The sequence below is a fragment of the Macrobrachium nipponense genome, chromosome 3 (genome assembly GCF_015104395.2).
Source record: "Macrobrachium nipponense isolate FS-2020 chromosome 3, ASM1510439v2, whole genome shotgun sequence".
Taxonomy (NCBI): domain Eukaryota; kingdom Metazoa; phylum Arthropoda; class Malacostraca; order Decapoda; family Palaemonidae; genus Macrobrachium; species Macrobrachium nipponense.
In genome coordinates, this window is record NC_087202.1 from 121776683 (window position 1) to 121795097 (window position 18415).

Sequence of the window (18415 nt, forward strand, 5' to 3'; positions counted from 1 at the left end):
TGTATACGTGGTATGATGGAGAATTTTGCCTCAACATCGGGATCGTCTACCGCTTCGAAGAGGAGACAAAGGAAATGCCCAGGAGTCAGTGGCTTCCCTTGTTCTAGGTTCCTAACTTCGGTGTCGACGGATCCTCATCCAACGTGTAGTAGGTGCAGGGAAAAGGAAAACGTATGTACTCGGTTACTAATCCGTGTTCTGTTTGTCGCGGTTGGTCTGTGGAACAGTGGAAGAAGTTCTATGGGAAAAGCCAATACAAAAGAAAGGGGGGGGTGACGCCATCTTTGGATGACCAAACCTTACCGGCTCCTTTTGTATCGGTAATAAACCAGCTGCTCCATATGTTTCTCCACCTGCTTTTGAATTGTCTCATACCCCTTCGGTTTTCTCCTATCGGTTCTGTATCGGAAACGTCAGGAGGGGCCTTGGGTAATTTTATGAATAATTTGCACTCTCCTTTGTTCCCAGCAAGTAAGGGGGAGATCCGCCATCTTTGTTCCAGGCTCCTGCTACTCAAGCGCATAGGTTAGATGGTATGTGGTCAGCGCTAGGCCTACCAGGCGTACCAACCTTGGATGGTCTGCTTGCGCATTATATGACGTCACGGTTCCAGCAGGGTCCGGCAGCGCTGAATGTTCCTCATCCCCGGGCTTGCAATTTATGGGAATTAATGCCGCTGCTTCACCATCCCACTCAGTATTTACAGCGATGCAGAACGTGGGAGGTAATTTGGCAGCAAACGTGCGGTTACCAGCAGAAACCTCTCAGTCTCTCCCTACGAGAGGGATGACGTCACACATACGTCACACTCTGAGATGGCAGGCGTGATGACGTCACAGACCGATTCTCGGCCTTTTCGCTGCACCCAGACGCTAATACGCCTTCTGATCCGTCAATGCAAACTGTAATGCAAAATTACAGGATATAGAGGAGAGAATGAATACGAGAGACCAAAAAAGAAAAAGGTGGTGTGATTCGCCTTCTTCTCTTCTCTAGTTCGGCGTCATAGCTAAGTCCGATAACGTCACGGCGAGCGCCAGTCAAGCGTTGGAGGAGGATTCGGGAGTTCCTAGCGGATCCTCGGGCCAAGAGGAGAAGAATCAATTCTTCCTCTTCTTCGGACCAAGACTGTCATTTCCAAGTCAGCAAGAAGGTCGGAAAATCAGTGGCTATTAAGCACAAGGTTGGCAGACGAAGCCGTTCGCAAGAGTCCGAACAAGCGAGAGAGGTGACGGCCGGCGAGCTAGCGGCCGAGGCTGGAGTTGCCAGTTCAGATCGCAAAAACTGCGATACCTCTGGTAAAATCGACGTTGGCGGCGAAAGGGTTGCAGCAGGGGATGGAATGCAGGTCCCAGTTTCGCCGTAAGGGCCGTTCAAAATAGTACGAAGGACGATAACGCTCCTATAAAAGTACGAAAAATAGAGAGTTGGCAACCTCGGCGGATACGTTCGTGGAAGGCAGTGTCCGTCTGGATAGAAGGCCGAGGCCGGGCTCGCCGACGCTCGAAACGATGCCAATGCTAATAGAGACGAACTTACCTCTGTCTTAAGGGAGCCTTCATCTTGGAGATCTAGACGAGATTCTCGCTCTAGATCCGTGAGCAGGGAAAGAGTGAGACGTTCTCGTTCCCCTGCTGACTATCTGGGATCGAGCCAACAGCGGCCAGCAAAGATCAAAGAGACCGCGGCCGTGGAATTCGGGCCGTTCTGTCAGAAGATAGAAGCGAGACAACATCTCTCGTGACGGAGAGTGGTACACTAGAGCCGGAGGAAGGAGAAAACCAAGAGTTTCTGGCCTCGTATGCAGAGGTTATTGATTTGATTCGTCAATTCAAATAGCCATTTTGGAGGAGACAGAAACACCGGCCAGTATGCTTCCTCCTGGAATTGACATGGCGTTTTGACTAAAGAGGGATACCAAGGTGTCCTATGAATTGCCTTGTTCGAGTCATGCGGAATCGGTCTTGCAACACGTAAACGCAAAGATTGCAGGGAGGGATAATTCCTTAAGATCTAATAGATCATTTAAATTTATTCCCCCTCCAATGATAAAGCAAAGGAAATATTATACGACACGAAGGTCCCTTTGCTGTCTAGACAAATGAACCCTAATGTTGTAAGGTTAAGGTGTGGATTAACCTTGGATCAGGTTAAAATGGAGTGCCCTTCGATGACGTACCAAGAGGCTGCCACGTTAGAAGCAACAGCTTCTGTCTTTCAGGCTGCGTCCTGATTAGACCTTTGGTCAACAGCAGTGGCGAAAATTGCATCCTCGGAAGCAAAAACAGGGAAAGTAGTTGGATGAACCATTGTTCATTAGATTACTACAGTCAGGTCCAAGGCGATTGCGTACCTGACAAACGTAAGTGCCAGTGTTTGGGCAAATATCCTGCTAATGAGGAGAGATGCAGCATTGGCTAGACTAAGCCGCAATGTGGATTTGGATTCCCTGTTAGCAATGAGGAATGGGGATATCTTGGAATCGCAACTACTGTTGCCAGAGGTCATACTGCAAGAAGCGATAGATAGAAGAAGGATGGACACTAACGATAGGTTGGTGCAACAGGCAGTTAGGAAAACCTCTAACAGTCAAACTATTCCTTTGGAGGGAAGACAACAGCAGATGTCTCGAAAGAAGACAGTGAGACATAGCATCCCTAATAGAGTCACAAGACCCTCTTCCCCAAAGAGGATAACTCATCGTCCCTTTCACAATAGAAAACAACAGAGGAAGGGGCAATAGGGAAGAGGGAGAGGCTCAAGAAGATAGGATGGGCGCCTCCCATCACCTCGGCCACACCAGTGGGGGGTTGCCTGGCAAATCACTGGAAGGTGCGGCAGGAACTAGGGGCAGAGCAGTGGGTGGTGGATGTTCTCAGGATCGGGTATTTGATTCCGTTTCGAGGTAACCCCACCCCGCCCCTGACAGATCAACCATTACCCCACGTCACTTATGCCCACAAAAATCTCAGAAGGCCACTATTCTGCAGGACGAAGTGAAGAAGATGATGGAAAAAGGAGCTGTGCAACAAGTATGCAGTCCGACAAAAGGCTTCTACAGCAGGATTTTCCTGGTACCCAAAGCCAACGGGGATGGAGGACAGTAATAGACCTGTCAACGCTGAATCTGTTTATAATGGAAAACCAGTTTCAAGATGGAAACTCCGAAAACGGTTCTACAAGCAGTCAGAATCGGAGACTTTATGCTGACAGTCGATCTAAAGGACACATACTTTCAGATACCAGTCCATCAGTCTTCAAGGAAATTTCTCCGCTTCAGTCTTGCAGGGAAAGCTTTCGAGTTCAAGGTCCTGTGCTTCGGATTGACAACGTCTCCTCAAGTTTTTACAAGAGTGTTCACCCTCGTGTCGGCGTGGGCGCATGCTCAGGGGATCAGGCTAATAAGATATCTGGACGATTGGCTGGTGATAGCAAAGTCCAGGGAGAAATTACTCAGGGACAGGGCGGCCCTCCTGCAGCTTTGTCACAGCCTAGGTATTGTGGTGAATCAGCAGAAGTCGCAGCTGGATCCAAGTCAACGTTTGGAATATCTGGGAATGGTGATAGCACAACACAGCAAAGTATTCCCGACAGACCAAAGAGTAGAGAAATGCAAACAAGTGGTGTAATGCCTTTCTGGGAAAGCAAGAAACACACGCCAGCAAGACAGTGGCAGGTGGTGTGGGTAATCCTTAACCTCCCTTGGAGAAGCTAGTACCACAAGGAAGGAACACTTACCCTTCGGTCCCTACAATGGAGGATGAAGGAGTTTTGGTCACCAACAGTAGATCACCCGTACGAGCAAATTCCCTTGTCGGCAGAAGTGAGGAAAGACTTGCTGTGGTGGGTGGACGACGACAACAGTGGGTGTCCCCCTTCAACAATCCTCCCCAGACCTCTTGCTGTTCTCGGATGCGTCACTAGAAGGCTGGGGAGCCCATATGGAGGAGTTGATGGTGTCAGCAAAATGGAGTTGCAAGGACAGAGAACTCCATATAAACGTGCTGGAGTTGAAAGCAGCTTTCCTGGCTCTACAAGAATTCAGGGAGAGAGTAAAGGGACACTCAGTGGTATTGATGTCAGACAAACACCACAGTAGTAGCTTATATAAACAAGCAAGGAGGCCTAGTTTCTCGGCAGTTACATGTGATGACAGTTCAACTTCACCAGTGGGCTATAGAGAACCTGGTAGACATCAAGGCCAGGTATATTCCGGGAAAAAGAAACATAGTGGCCGACTAGTTGAGCCGCAGGAATCAGATTCTGGGAAAGGAGTGGTCCCTACACCAACAGGTAGTGGACAGGATGCTCATGTTGTGGGAAGGACCGATCATAGACCTATCGCAACCAGGTACAACAAAAAGTTGGAAGTGTATTGTTCAGTAGTCCCGGACGCAGAGGCAGTAGCAGAAGATGCGCTACAACACCCCTGGGACAATCTGGACATGTACGCATTTCCTCCATTTTGTCTAATCCGTCAGTTCTGAACAGGGTAATGCGGTCTCAGAACCTCAAGATGACCTGGTAGCCCCGTTATGGCCGAAAGCAGAGTGGTTTCCAGACCTACTGGAACTCTAGTAGATGTGCCAAGAGATTAGTTTACCTCCATGGAGCAACCTTCTGTGTCAGCCTCACGTGGGGAGAGGTACACTAGTCGGTGAAGTCCCTATCGCTTCACGGGTGGAGACTGTCAAGTATCTCCTCCGAGAGCGAGGGTTTTCGCAGAAAGCAGCAAACTCAGATGGCAGGTTAATATCAGAAAATCATCTGCGACAGTATACCAAGGGAAGTGGTCAGCATACTGTGATTGGTGTCGTAGAGGGAACGTGTCTCCACTCGGTACCACTATTCAGCAGTTAGCAGACTTTCTGATATATCTCAGAACAGAAAAACATATGTCTGTATCTGCAGTGAAGGGGTACAGGGCTGCTCTAGCCTCAGTCTTACGAATGAAAGGAGTGGACATATCGTCTTCATGGGAGTTGGCCATGCTGATGAGGAGCTTTGAACAGTCATGCCCACCAAAGGAGCTAAAAGCCCCAGATTGGGATCTGACCAAGGTACTGAGTAGTCTGACAAAAACCCCCTACGAACCACTAAGGCAGTCCACGGATAGGAGCCTGACCCTGAAGACAGTCTTCTTATTGGCCCTGGCTTCAACAAAAGGGTGGGGGAGCTACATGGCCTCTCATATCTCATAAAGCACTCGAGAGGTTGGAGATCAATGGTGTGTGAGTTTGTCCCAGAATTCGTGGCAAAGACCCAAAATCCAACAATAGTAGACGGCAGATTCGACTCCTTTACCATACCTTCCTTGGCAGACTTTTGTAGACAACGACAAAGCTGAAATGCTCCTGTGCCCCCGTCAGGGCACTTAAGGGAGTACTTAAAGAGAACAAGGCACCTCGGGCCGGGGTGCCAGAGGTTGTTCGTAAGTACAGGACGGAACAAGAAGGAAGTGTCCAAGAATACAATATCATTTTGGCTAAGGGAGACGATCAGAAATGCTTATACTGCAGAAGACAGAGGGTCAGATAGCCAGGTGGGAGCTAGAGCTCATGACATCAGGGGGTGTGAGTGCTTCCCTGGCCTTTAATTTTAAGAACATGTCTGTGGATAAAATTCTGAAAGCTGGCGTGTGGAAGCGCCAAACAACTTTCACCTCATTTTATTTGAAAGATGTTGCCCATAGATCCTTGGACACCTTTCCTTGGGTCCAGTGGTGGCGGCGCCAACAAGTGATATAGTTCATCCAGTGCCCTGGCGGGACAGTTTGCGTCTAGTCTAAGATGAAGGTATGAAAGTAGAATGAATGGGATGACTGTCTTTTTTTCTTTACTACTTTCTTCCTACTCCTTTAACTACGGGCAATATGAAGGAGAGTACCGTCATGTGCTGGAACGGACTAGATGCAGGTGAATTGGTCAGCCATACTGTGAAGCTATCTTAGCTGATGATATACTTTTCAGTAGCAACACACCCTCTGGATAATAAGGAAAAAGAGGGGGTGAAGGTGGATCCAGTCGCAAGGAACAAGAGTAAACAGTAGAATGGTATCTACACCCAGTGGGAGGAAACCAATAGATCCGCTTATATCTTTGGTCCTAGGTTCATTGTCCATTCTCTTAGAATTTCCCTATATATTCGGAAATGGATAATTGGTGCAAACTCCCAGTCAGTTGTAGAGGACTTACCTCCCTCCAATAGTAAGTCTATCCTAATGTTAAGACCGAAGGTTTGTTTCGTGTATGAACAAATACCAATTTGTAACTAATTTGTATTTTTCATAACTAACAAACCTGAGGTCTTAACAGTTAAAGGCCCACCTCGAACCACCCCTCTAGCAGTCTAAACTGGGTTAGAAATATAACTGATGGGTCACAGGTAGCCGTGGGCATTCTGGGTATACATGCCCCGTGACCTGGTATAGATGCCATTAGTCCCTGGATCTCACAAGTGTAATTTTAATTCTACCGGTTTCCAGCTTGGCGCTAGTAAATCCTAATGTTAAGACCTCAGGTTTGTTAGTTATGAAAAATACAAATTAGTTACAAATTTGGTATATTTAACTCTATGTTAAACCATGACATGTTTTCTTATTTATTTGATTTGGAAAATTTTGACAAAAATGGAAAAATCAACAAATATTAACCCAAAAATATATATTATATGGGACTCTTGGGTTCGAACCTAGGGAGAAATTCCTGAGGTTCAAGAGCTTCCTCACCACGTCAAGGTGGTCCCAAAATGTGGGGGTTTTATAGTAAGTTCTTTACTTACTTTATCTTCCCCCCACTGGCCAGTGGCATAAGGCTGATACAGTTCCTCTCCATCTGTCTCTATCCCGAGCCATTTCCCTTGCTTCCTCTAAGTTTTGGATTTCATCCTCAAGATCCCTGACAATTACGTCTATCCACCTCGTTTTTGGTCTACCCAGCGGTCTTCTTCCTAGTTGTACTGCTCTCAGTGCTCTCCTGGGGTCTCTATTCCCATCCATCCTCTCAACATGTCCAAACCATTTCAGCCTTCCCCTCTTCAACCTGGTAATGACTGGCTTTTGCCTCAATCTCACCCTGATGTCTTCATTTCTAACATAATCATCCCATTTAATGCCAAGTATCCTTCTCAGCAGCTTCATCTCAAAAGCATCCAATCTTTTCTCCTCTGTTCTGGTCAGTGCCCAGGTGGACGAGCCATACATCAGGACTGGTAGTACTACTGCATTGAATATTCTCATCTTAGTTTTCAAGCTGATTTCATGCCTTGACCAAATGTTCTTTCTCAGAACTCAAAAGCTCTTGCTGCTCCTAATTTTCTTCTTTGTACATCTTCAATTTGCCTCCCATCTGCTGTTACCACACTTCCCAAGTAAACAAACTTCTCAACTTGCTTGAGTTCCTGTCCTCTGATTGTCATATCCTTCATATGCACCCAATCATCATCCTTACTCACAACCATGATCTCGCTCTTCTTTGTGCTGATGTTCAAGCCAAGTGGTAGATCATTTTTAATTGATCTATTTTTACATGACTAAGACTTATATTAGTCCAAATAAAAAGCACTGTTTGTTCATGAAAAGGAATTTCAGAAAAAAGTTAAGTATATCTTAGTTACCAGACCACTGAGCCAATTAACAGCTCTACTAAGGCTGGCCTGAAGGATTAGATAATTTTATACATGGCTAGGAACCAATTGGTCACCTAGCAACGGGACCTACAGTTTACTGTGGGATCCGAACCACACTATATCGAGAAATGAATTTCAGTCACCAGAAATAACTTCCAATGAATCTGCGTTGGCCGAGCCGGGATTTGAACTTCGGACCACCGGATTGGCAGCCGAGCGCAACAACCACTCGTCCAGTGAGGAACTAGGACAAAGTGTGGTCAAGAACACTTTTGAAGGGTAATGTATTAAGCTAACTTTTAAATAAAATTACAATATCTTTAATTATGTTTAAAACTTAGCTTGATACAAGGAGCATGATTAGGGTCATATTCAGTGTTCAAACTATAGAGGTAAGCATTATTAGCGTTTATAGAGACCGTGCCAACTTACACAAAAATTCCTCTTGTGCCAGGGGGTCTGGATCCTAACCTTGCATAAGTTCAGGGTATTAATACTGTATATGTGGTCCGTAGAAAACTCCGCGAATAGGTGGATCAACAAATATATTGAGTCGCAAATGCTTGGGGGTTTTCTGTATCAACTGATTCTCTACGTTCAATACAGACTGACTCATGACAATTCAGTACAAAGGGAAACTGAATAACACTAATAAGTTAGCCTAGCGTACACTATGGTATATATCTTTACATATACAATAGCCTAGCCTACAGTATACGTATCACTTTCAGGGTTTCTGTCCAGATCTAGTGCCGAATATGTAATATTCTCTATTAGTATTGTATTATAGAATACAAACACAACAAACATTATGCATCTTTTCCATAGATCTTTTAAAAAAATATGCTTTTCTTCACTGTATCCAGTAATATTATATAGCTACTATTCTCCTATAATTAATAGTATGTATTATATAATTCAGACAGTGATCAATGTTTTGGTTTAGAAATCAACTGGGGATGATTACGAGATAAGTTTATTTCACCATATTTAGCTCAATTCAGAGCGATTTTCTTGCTCTAAGTTAGTGTAAACCAATCTCTAGATACTCTATTTATATAAGACAAGGTTAAACTTCGTTACACAAAGTGTTTGTAGGTCAAAACATGACTTTAATAGGTCTTGTTGTGAACTAAATCTAGTTATATTTTTCGTTTGTAGATGGCACAATTTTTTGTGTAAAAGCATAGACATTTAGTTTGCTATTTCCTCTTGATTTCATCATATGACCTTGAGTACTATTTAGTCGTTTTGTACTGGCGCGGTGTTGGAAAACAATAACTAAAATGTGTTCTTTCATGTTCAGTATTTTTTATTAAAATACAGGCAGTCCCTAGTTTACGACGGGGGTTCCAATATCGAGATGTGTCGTAAGCCGAAAATCGTTGTAAGCTGAAAAATTGTCAAAAAATCCTAAGAAAACTTTTCAATTCCTCTTTATTTTCATGATTTGGCTGCTGCACAAAACTACAAGTAGGTACTTATACCTATTTTGTGAATGAACACACTTATAAAAAAAAAAAAAAAAACATGACTTACTGTAATGATTGCAGCACCCAACTATAATATTAATGTACAAACAGCAAAATACAATAATAAAAACCTATTTTTGTCTTGTTTACGTTGAGAATCAGCTGGTGGACGTTTATTACGAAAGAATTATTTTGGAAAATAATTTAGCTGCTAAAAGAAACTAATTTATTAATGGAATTATTATCATCTATAACTTTGTACATAAAAGTTTATGATAGAGTAATTCATATTTCATTGAGAGATTCCTATTTCATGAGAGAGAGAGAGAGAGAGTAGAGAGGAGAGAGAGAGAGAGAGAGAGAGAGAGATAGAGAGACGAGAGAGAGAGAGAGAGAGAGAGAGAGAGAGAGAGAGAGAGAGAGAGAGAGAGCAGCTTAGGACAAGAGTAACTGTTGACTAGTGATAAAATATTCTCTTGTAAACTGTTATATGTGATAATCATTGAGTCAACTATAAAAGTTGTATTGAAGCACAGTTTAAATAAATCACAGAAAGAATAAAAATATGGTAACACATGTACGTACTTACAAATGTCGGAGACCATCTTGTTCTTTTATTATGATAATAAGAGATCAGTATTATAGTTTTTTCTGTAAGTAAAATAAGGTTTTTTTGAAAAGCTGCTGTTTTATTTCATTAAGAGATAAGTACAGTGGTACCTCGAGATACGAAATTAATCCGTTCCGAGACGGCCTTCGTATTATGAGTTTTTCGTATCTTGAAACACATTTTACATGTAAAATGGCTAATCCGTTCCAAGCCCTCCAAAAACACACCAGTAAATTATATTTCCAGGCCTAAAACACATGTTCTAGGGTTACGACGGAAGAAATATGTCTCCAAAAAGGCAAAATACTGTACATACTTGAGTAATATTCAACTGTATGTAATGTTCAACCCCATTTTTACTGCATATATTAGGACTTTAGCATATGTCCCTTAGCAATAAGCCTAGCCTATGTTAGCGGTTGCTACTGTAGCCTAGTCTATGATTCTGACATCTAAACCTAAGAGCCTAAAAGCTTAGAATATGCCAATAAAATGTATAAATAATCAGTATGTACTCATTTCAAATAATTATTAATTAATCATTAACTATAATACACAAACAAAGAAAAAACAAAAAAACTTCCAATCGATTGTTTACATTCTTACGAGTATCGAACGAGCGCCAAGCAATCATTTTTCCTAGCATACAGTAAGCCATAAATTGTCATTAATATCTCTCTTCAACTAATGAAACCACCAAACAGTATAATAACCATTCATTTCTATTCTTTATTATATCTTTACCTAATGGAGATACCGAGTTACTGACAGCTGTAATGAAACATACGTAATACGTAACGTAATAATAAAACAGAAGAAGAATTCTAAAAAATACCTATTTGTTGGCAGACTGATTTATTTTATATTTTGTGATATCTAATTCACAATTTTTTTTATTAAATGTATTGCATGTACTCATTTCAAATAATTATTAAGTAACCATTAACTATAATAAACAAACAAAAAAAAAAGCTTCCAAACGTCTGTTTACATCAAGCACTTACTAGTATTGAACGATCGCCAAGCAATCACTTTTACACAGTAAGCCATAAATTTTCATTATCTCTCTTCAACTACTGAAACTACCAAACAGTATGATAAACCATTCATTTCTATTCTTTATTCTATCTTTACCTAATGTTTTTTTTATTAAATGTATTGCATGAATAAGTTTTTCAATTTACAGCAACCTTTTACCAATAGAATACTTGAAGCACAAGGGGTAGATGCTGACCAATAGGAGAGCAGGACCTTATGGGGTGACTAGCATCAAGAACCAATGGGAGAGCGGGAGGATGGTGGCGAGTTTACTCAGTTGGCGGCGCGGTGAGTTTTAAAATTGTTCTCTGGTGGTCCGGGCGAATCTCGGACTTTACAGCAACAACCTTTCGTATCTTGAAAACTTTTTATATGTAGAGCAGTAAATTTTCCGCATTGGCTTTCGTTATCTCGAGTTTTTCGTAAGTAGAGCCTTTCGTATCTCGAGGTACTACTGGATACTGAGAGAGAGAGAGAGAGAGAGAGAGAGAGAGAGAGAGAGAGAGAGAGAGAGAGAGAGAGAGAGAGAGAAGGGTTGTGATTTTGTGGGATTTTATTTTAGCATTTTATCAATATTTTGCTATTCACATTCATTCATATTAGTACGTATTTGAAAATTAGTAAATAATTTTCTTCATAAAAATGTATTTAAGCATGGAAAGATGTAAGTACAGTAATTATTGAATCTTGCTCTATGATAAAATTCGCGATTTCGTTATTTTTCCATGATATACTATTTGGGCTCCAAAAAAAGTAAGTAAAGTGATTTATGATACGAGTTTAGAGCATACTTATGTAAAATACGTCGGTAGTTTGTAGAACGGTGTAACCACTATCACACTGTGTAAAAATAGTACGTACAAACAAGACTGTAGGTTTGGTGGCGTCACGATGATCATACATTTTTTTTTTCATGAATGAATACACATTTATGATAAAAAATATAGTAACTGTACCGATTACAGTACCATACTGTAATATTAATGTAATCTCATCAAAATAAAGTAATCAATGTATACTGTAAACTTGTAAAGTGTATTTTTGTTTTTTGAAAAATGCTTTCCCCAAGAAATTATTCCTTGAAGATGATTTTTATTATGAAGATATGCCAATATTATGTAAAATATGCATTTTATTATGAATATATGACAATAATATATGAGGTAAAAATGGTTTTATTACGTTTACGCTTTGTGCCGATCACAAACAACAATACAATAATCTATGACAATTATCGTTTGTATGACTGCAGTGTTCGGAGAAGTTGATTACGTTCTACCAAAACAATAATGAAGTTCGAATTGAAAATTAATGTTTTCCTAACTGTTACTACTGTAATTGCACTACTACTAACATTTCTAAAAGGATAATGAATGACAAAGGTTGCTGTGAAGCAATGTAACTTAATGTTTACATTTCGTTGTTAGCCACTCAACTACAAGTTGATGTCAATGATGTGTAATTATTCCATGAACAGGCTATATATTATGAAGATATGCCAATAATATATAAGGTGAGAATGGTTTGATTACCTTTATTGTCAGTTAATATCATAATGTGAATCTGTTCATGCATGTTGCTGTTATCAGACCATGGGCGAGGTTTAGCCTACTACCAGCAATAGAGACTGAGAAGTGGTCCAAGGAAAATCCCCTGGTTAGCTGATCCCGCGGCTGCTGATCCGTGACTAAGGGAGGCCACACTGTATATATAATGTAAATACATATCAGTTCTATTTTACTTAACGCCATTTGTAACATAACCACGGTACAGTGTCGCGGGGGACACGCACCAGAAAACCCCCGAAAATAGCTGGATTTCGCAAATACTCGTAACCCTTATAAAAACTTGAAACTGCCTATTTTGTTAGTTAAAATTAAAGAAAAATCCACTAAAAATGTTTATACATAAATGGTTCTTTTAATAGTTTTATACAAAAAGGGCATTTTATGTTGAAACTGATATGAAAATACAGTACTATGGGGATATTTAAAAAAAAAAACAGAGCAAATAGGTGACTTTCCCGCGATAAGGCCCATAGAGGAATCCGTGAATATGCGAGTCTTTGAATACAGAGGGGGTTTACTGTGATTGTTTACTATTGTAGGTTGGTTGAAATGCAATTTGGTTGTTCTTAGCAAATCAGCCGTTTCTCCTGCAGCTGTAACGTTACTAACAATACTTTTATTATTCACCAAGAAGATGGGATAAAGAGATGCAAGACAAGACAGACAACAGTACACTATATACATGATAAAATCAATAGTCTTTTTCTTTGTAAATCTACATTGCTTTCAACTCTAAACACTATGCGGAAGCTTTTATGTCCTGCAGTTTATAATATTTATTAACAACAAAGCTATATGTACAGTATCTTTCTTTACAGGTACTGTTTGCTTATACAGTGGTACCTTGAGATACGAAATTAATCTGTTCCGAGGCGGCCTTCGTATCATGAGTTTTTCGTATCTTGAACCGCATTTTACATGTAAAATGCCTCATCTGTTCCAAGCCCTACAAAAACACCCCAGTAAATTATATTTCCAGGCCTACATCACGTTCTAGGGTTACGACGCCGATCCAACGGAAGAAATGAGACTCCAAAAAGGCAAAATACTGTACATACTTGAGTAATTTTCAACTGCATTTAATGTTCAACTCCATTTTTACTGCATATGTCCCTTAGCAATAAGCCTAGCCTATGTTAGCAGTTGCTACTGTAGCCTAGTCTATGATTCTGACATCTAAACCTAGGAAGCTAAAAGCTTAGAATATCCCAATAAAATGTATAAATAATCAGTATGTACTCATTTCAAATAATTATTAATTAATCATTAACTATAATACACAAACAAACAAAAAAAAACCTTCCAATTGTTTGTTTACATTCAGCTCTTACGAGTACCGAACGATCGCCAAGCAATCACTTTTCCTAGCACACAGTAAGCCATAAATTTTCATTAGTATCTCTCTTCAACAAATGAAACTACCAAACAGTATAATAACCATTAATTTCTATTCTTTATTCTATTTTTACCTAATGGAGATACCAAGTTACTGACAGCTATAATGAAACATATACGTAATATTAAAACAGAAGAATAATTCTAGAAAATACGTATTTGTTGGCTTCGATGATAGAAGTCTGATTTATTTTATATTTTATGATATCTAATTCACAATTTTTTTTATTAAAAATGTAATGCATGTACTCATTTCAAAAATTATTAAGTAACCATTAACTATAATAAACAATAAAAAAAATAAAAAAAGCTTCCAAACTTCGGTTTACATCCAGCACTTATGAGTACCGAACGATCGCCAAGCAATCACTTTTCCTAGCACACAGCAAGCCATAAATTTTCATTATCTCTCTTCAACTAATGAAACTACCAAACAGTATAATAACCATTAATTTATATTCTTTATTCTATCTTTACCTAATGGAGATACCGAGTCACTGACAGCTATAATGAAACATATACGTAATATTAAAACAGAAGAAGAATTCTAGAAAATATGTTTTTGTTGGCTTCGATGACAGCAGTCTGATTTATTTTATATTTTATGATATCTAATTCACAATTTTTTTCATTAAATGTATTGTATTTACTCATTTCAAATAATTAAGTAACCATTAACTATAATAATAATAATAATAATAATAATAATAATAATAATAATAATAATAATAATAATAAGAATAATAATAATAATAATAAAAAAAAAAAAAAAAAAAAAAAAAAAAAAAAAAAAAAAGTCCAAACTTCTGTTTACATCCAGCACTTACGAGTACCGAACGATCGCCAAGCAATCACTTTTCCTAGCACACAATAAGCCATATATTTTCATTATCTCTCTTCAACTACTGAAGCTACCAAACAGTATAATAACCATTCATTTCTATTCTTTATTCTATCTTTACCTAATGTTTTTTTTTTTTATCAAATGTATTGCATGAATAAGTTTTTCAATTTACAGCATCCTTTTACCAATAGAATACATAGAGCACAAGGGGTAGATGCTGACCAATAGGAGAGCAGGATCTTATGGGGTGACTAGCATCAGGAACCAATGGGAGAGCGGGAGGATGGTGGCGAGTTTACTCAGTCGGCGGAGCGCGAGTTTTAAAATTGTTCTCGGTGGTCCAGGCGAATCTCGGGACTTTACAGCAACAACCTTTCGTAACTTGAACTATTTTCATATGTAGAGCCAAAAAAATCTTCGTATTTGCTTTCGTATCTCGAGTTTTTCGTAAACTGAGCCTTTCGTATGTCGAGGTACCATTGTACTATAAATATACAGTACATATAAGCTTTATTACTACAAAGAAAACAAAATGGTACTATGAATGAAAAATACTATGCTTACTTATAAAAGGGGTAAGAATTAGTTGCTAAAGATGATTCTTGGGGTTTTGGGATGGTTTGGGTTGTGTTTCTGTTTGAAATAATTTTTTTTTATTATTTTGAAATTATAATTTATGGTATATTTTTGTTAGAACTATCAAATTAAGCAGTGAACTGTTAAAATGGGCAGTTACTATCAGCATTTGACAGTAGTTTAAGGGGCAAAGGGTATAAATATACCTGGGCTTCATTGCAAAAACACGCATTCACGGATACATACAATGAAGTATCATAAGTTTGTTTTATATCAAGGTCGTATAGGTTCCTGTGTAGTTTCCTCTTTTTTATTGCTAAACCCTAAAGGGTATCGAAAAGAAGGAATATGGTTGATAACCTGTGAATTTACCTTGGGGTCAAAATTTCCTAAAACACTACTGCCATACAGGTGGTGGTCATGTTAGGATATAGTCGGGGATGGTGCAAAAATCCCACAGCCAGACCCAACATTATTAGGCAAGTCTCCTAAGAACCACATAGAATATTAGTACATATATAGGTTTTTCTGTTGATTTCTGTTCTTTACTGCAAAACCCTAGTGGGTATCCCAAATAAAAAAAATGGTTGATAACCTGTGATAACATAAACCTCAGACCAAATATTTATCTAGGTGTTGGGATTTATTTATTAGGAACTATGCCATTTCATCACATATCAATTTCTTTTGTGATCTTATGAAGATGGAAAACAGCTACACTATCAGAAAACAGGTTTTCGAATAGGAAAAACCTATTGCTGGTATTGTGAGTCCCCAAACTCATCCACTTTCCCCCAAAAAAAACAAAAAGGCATGGGTGAACAATTATCTTGCTCAGACATAGTCTGCTATGAGGATGATAGCTGATATACACACTTGTCACATCTGCACAAGTAGGATGAAAGAAAAACCAAGGCAGTCATTGTGGGATGAGAGATAGAGCCCTTTTCTCCTGAGTCCTTTGTATACTATCACTGTGCCAACTAGCACTATTCTGGCCGAGACCAACTATAAGACACTTCTTTGAAATTGATTGATCTGTCTTATGGAGCCCTGAGGGACCATGAAAGTGTAACTCCTTTGAGGGCTTGCAACAGCTACCAGAAATAGGTTTTCCTACATAAAAACTTGTTTTTGTGGCTAGAGCTCCCTTGTCCCTTCTGGTGTATCTCATCAAAGTGTTAGCAACTCAACATGTCCCTTGCTTAAGTAAGCTCTTCAAACTATGATTATGCTAAAGTAATAAGTTTGTGATGAAACATATGTGGGATTTTCAAAACAAAAGTGATTTTCTAAATACAAACCCATAATCCTCAGAGTACACATTGAATGATTCAGTCAACAACCTGAGGGACTGACTATAAGCAAAAGCAATTACTTTTTTGAGAAACTAATTTTTTTTCTGTAAATCGACAGGGGTTTCTTTGAAAAAATAAAATTAATTTTTAGCATGAAATACTTTTTTTTATTAAATACCAAAATAACAACATAATTCTTATTATTTTTTTAAAATAACAACTGCCACTGGAGGAGTGGCAGTTGTTATTTAATTGTATATATTTATATTTAGTCTGAGCTGCCAGGAACTATAGATTAAAAATGTCTGTTTTTTTATATGATATGCACTTCATTTGTGATCTACCTTTAAAAAAAATATAACATGTTTCCTAAAAGATAAGGATTTTAATAGTACACAAAAAACTATTGACAAATGACTGCAGTGGAGGGCAGGAGGGACTGACACTGCAGTTCTTAAGAAAGGGAAAACTGAAAAATATACCTTGAAATGTGGCAATGCTTTTGCCAATTACACAACAACAAAAAGTACTTTTTCCAATGTTTCTTTAGTCTACTTACAGATATAAAATATGTGAATCTCAGTCTACTGCTTTTATCTACAGACTTTACTCCGTAAAATGAACTTAGAGTGAAAATGGTACTATGTCAACACTTTACTTAGGTATTACTTGCTAAGCATGCTAAGAAAAGAATAGTATAAGGGCTTTAAATCTAGCTCCCATGAGAGCAACAAGGACGTACCTGCGTGCCTCACGTCTTTTCCTTTAGTAGAAATATACCATTTGGCATATTCTGCTTTTCCATGAATTAAGCACAGTTCAGTCTGTGATTTGTCTCATGTACGAACATACTTCTATTTCTACTGAAGCACAAATGTAACTCCTGATCAAAACTCTCTGGGCATTGTAACTACTTTTCACCAAGGTTTGTCAATGAAACCCTTTCAGCCATACTGCACAACAATTTTCCTTGTATACAATGCCATACGACAAGTCAAGCAAAAGGTGCATTGTAGAATCAATTCACACACTTGCATATACATTCAAGTACATCCAGAAAAAAGTATCTAACTAACCTGTGGAGCTTGAAGTCTTGAAGTTCTAGGAACTTGTCGAACATCAGATTGAGATGCCAAGGGGGAATCATGAGATCTAGCAGGGGAAGCTCCCCGACTACTACTAGGGGTGGTATGTTCTAATAAACGTGGATCGCTACCACCAAAACCTCTATTTAATCCACCTGGAAGCCGTGAACCACTCCTACCTGTATAAACATGTAATCTTGATATCACCCAAGTACTTTATATTTATATATTAGAAAACTAAGTTACTACTATACATGAATTCTTTTTTGGTACAATCAGATTTGAAAGCTGTATTCAAAAAAAACAAGAGACTCTATAATCATAAAACACTGTTCAAGAAACACTTTACTCTCTAAAGGAATAACTATCATGTGTAATGAACTGAGAAAGATTTTGCCTATAAAAAATCAATTTTATCCAATAAATGTGGTTATTTGGAAATCTAATGGTCATGTGTCTAAAATACATATGAAAATTAACAGATTTTAATAAGATATTTATTTATACTGTATTCATGAGCTGATATTTGTGAATGGTTGAAATAAGGACATCAAAATATTATTTTACTTTCAATGTAGATTTAGGTTCTCTGCACTTAAGAACTGGATCATTTGGCCCTTTCATCACATTGTACCCAGAGATAAAAAATATACAGCACCAATTCAAGAATCAGACAAATATGACATTTTTATAATAGAATAAGGTTTTATATATATACTTACCAAGTAATTACATAGCTATTAGTTTCTACTTGACGGCAGCTCGAAACAATAAATTTTGAAAACCATGGTAGTGCTCTTTTGCTTTGGTGTAGGTAACTAGTCCCGCCCACTTTCGGGAAAGAATAGGTATACCAAAGCTGGAGTTTTGCCCAAGACAGGTCAACAAATTTTACGTAATTCT

General features: G+C 38.9%; 1 protein-coding gene across 2 annotated transcripts in view; it reads right to left on the minus strand.

Moving 5' to 3' along the window:
* The window catches only part of LOC135222016 (SLAIN motif-containing protein 2-like), a 198619-nt gene that overhangs the window by 96293 nt on the left and 83911 nt on the right, over positions 1–18415 (minus strand). For both annotated transcript variants that reach the window (XM_064260142.1, XM_064260141.1), the window contains exon 8: positions 17504–17691. In XM_064260142.1, coding sequence (XP_064116212.1) covers positions 17504–17691 — 188 coding nt within the window. The remainder of the gene's footprint in view (positions 1–17503; positions 17692–18415) is intronic.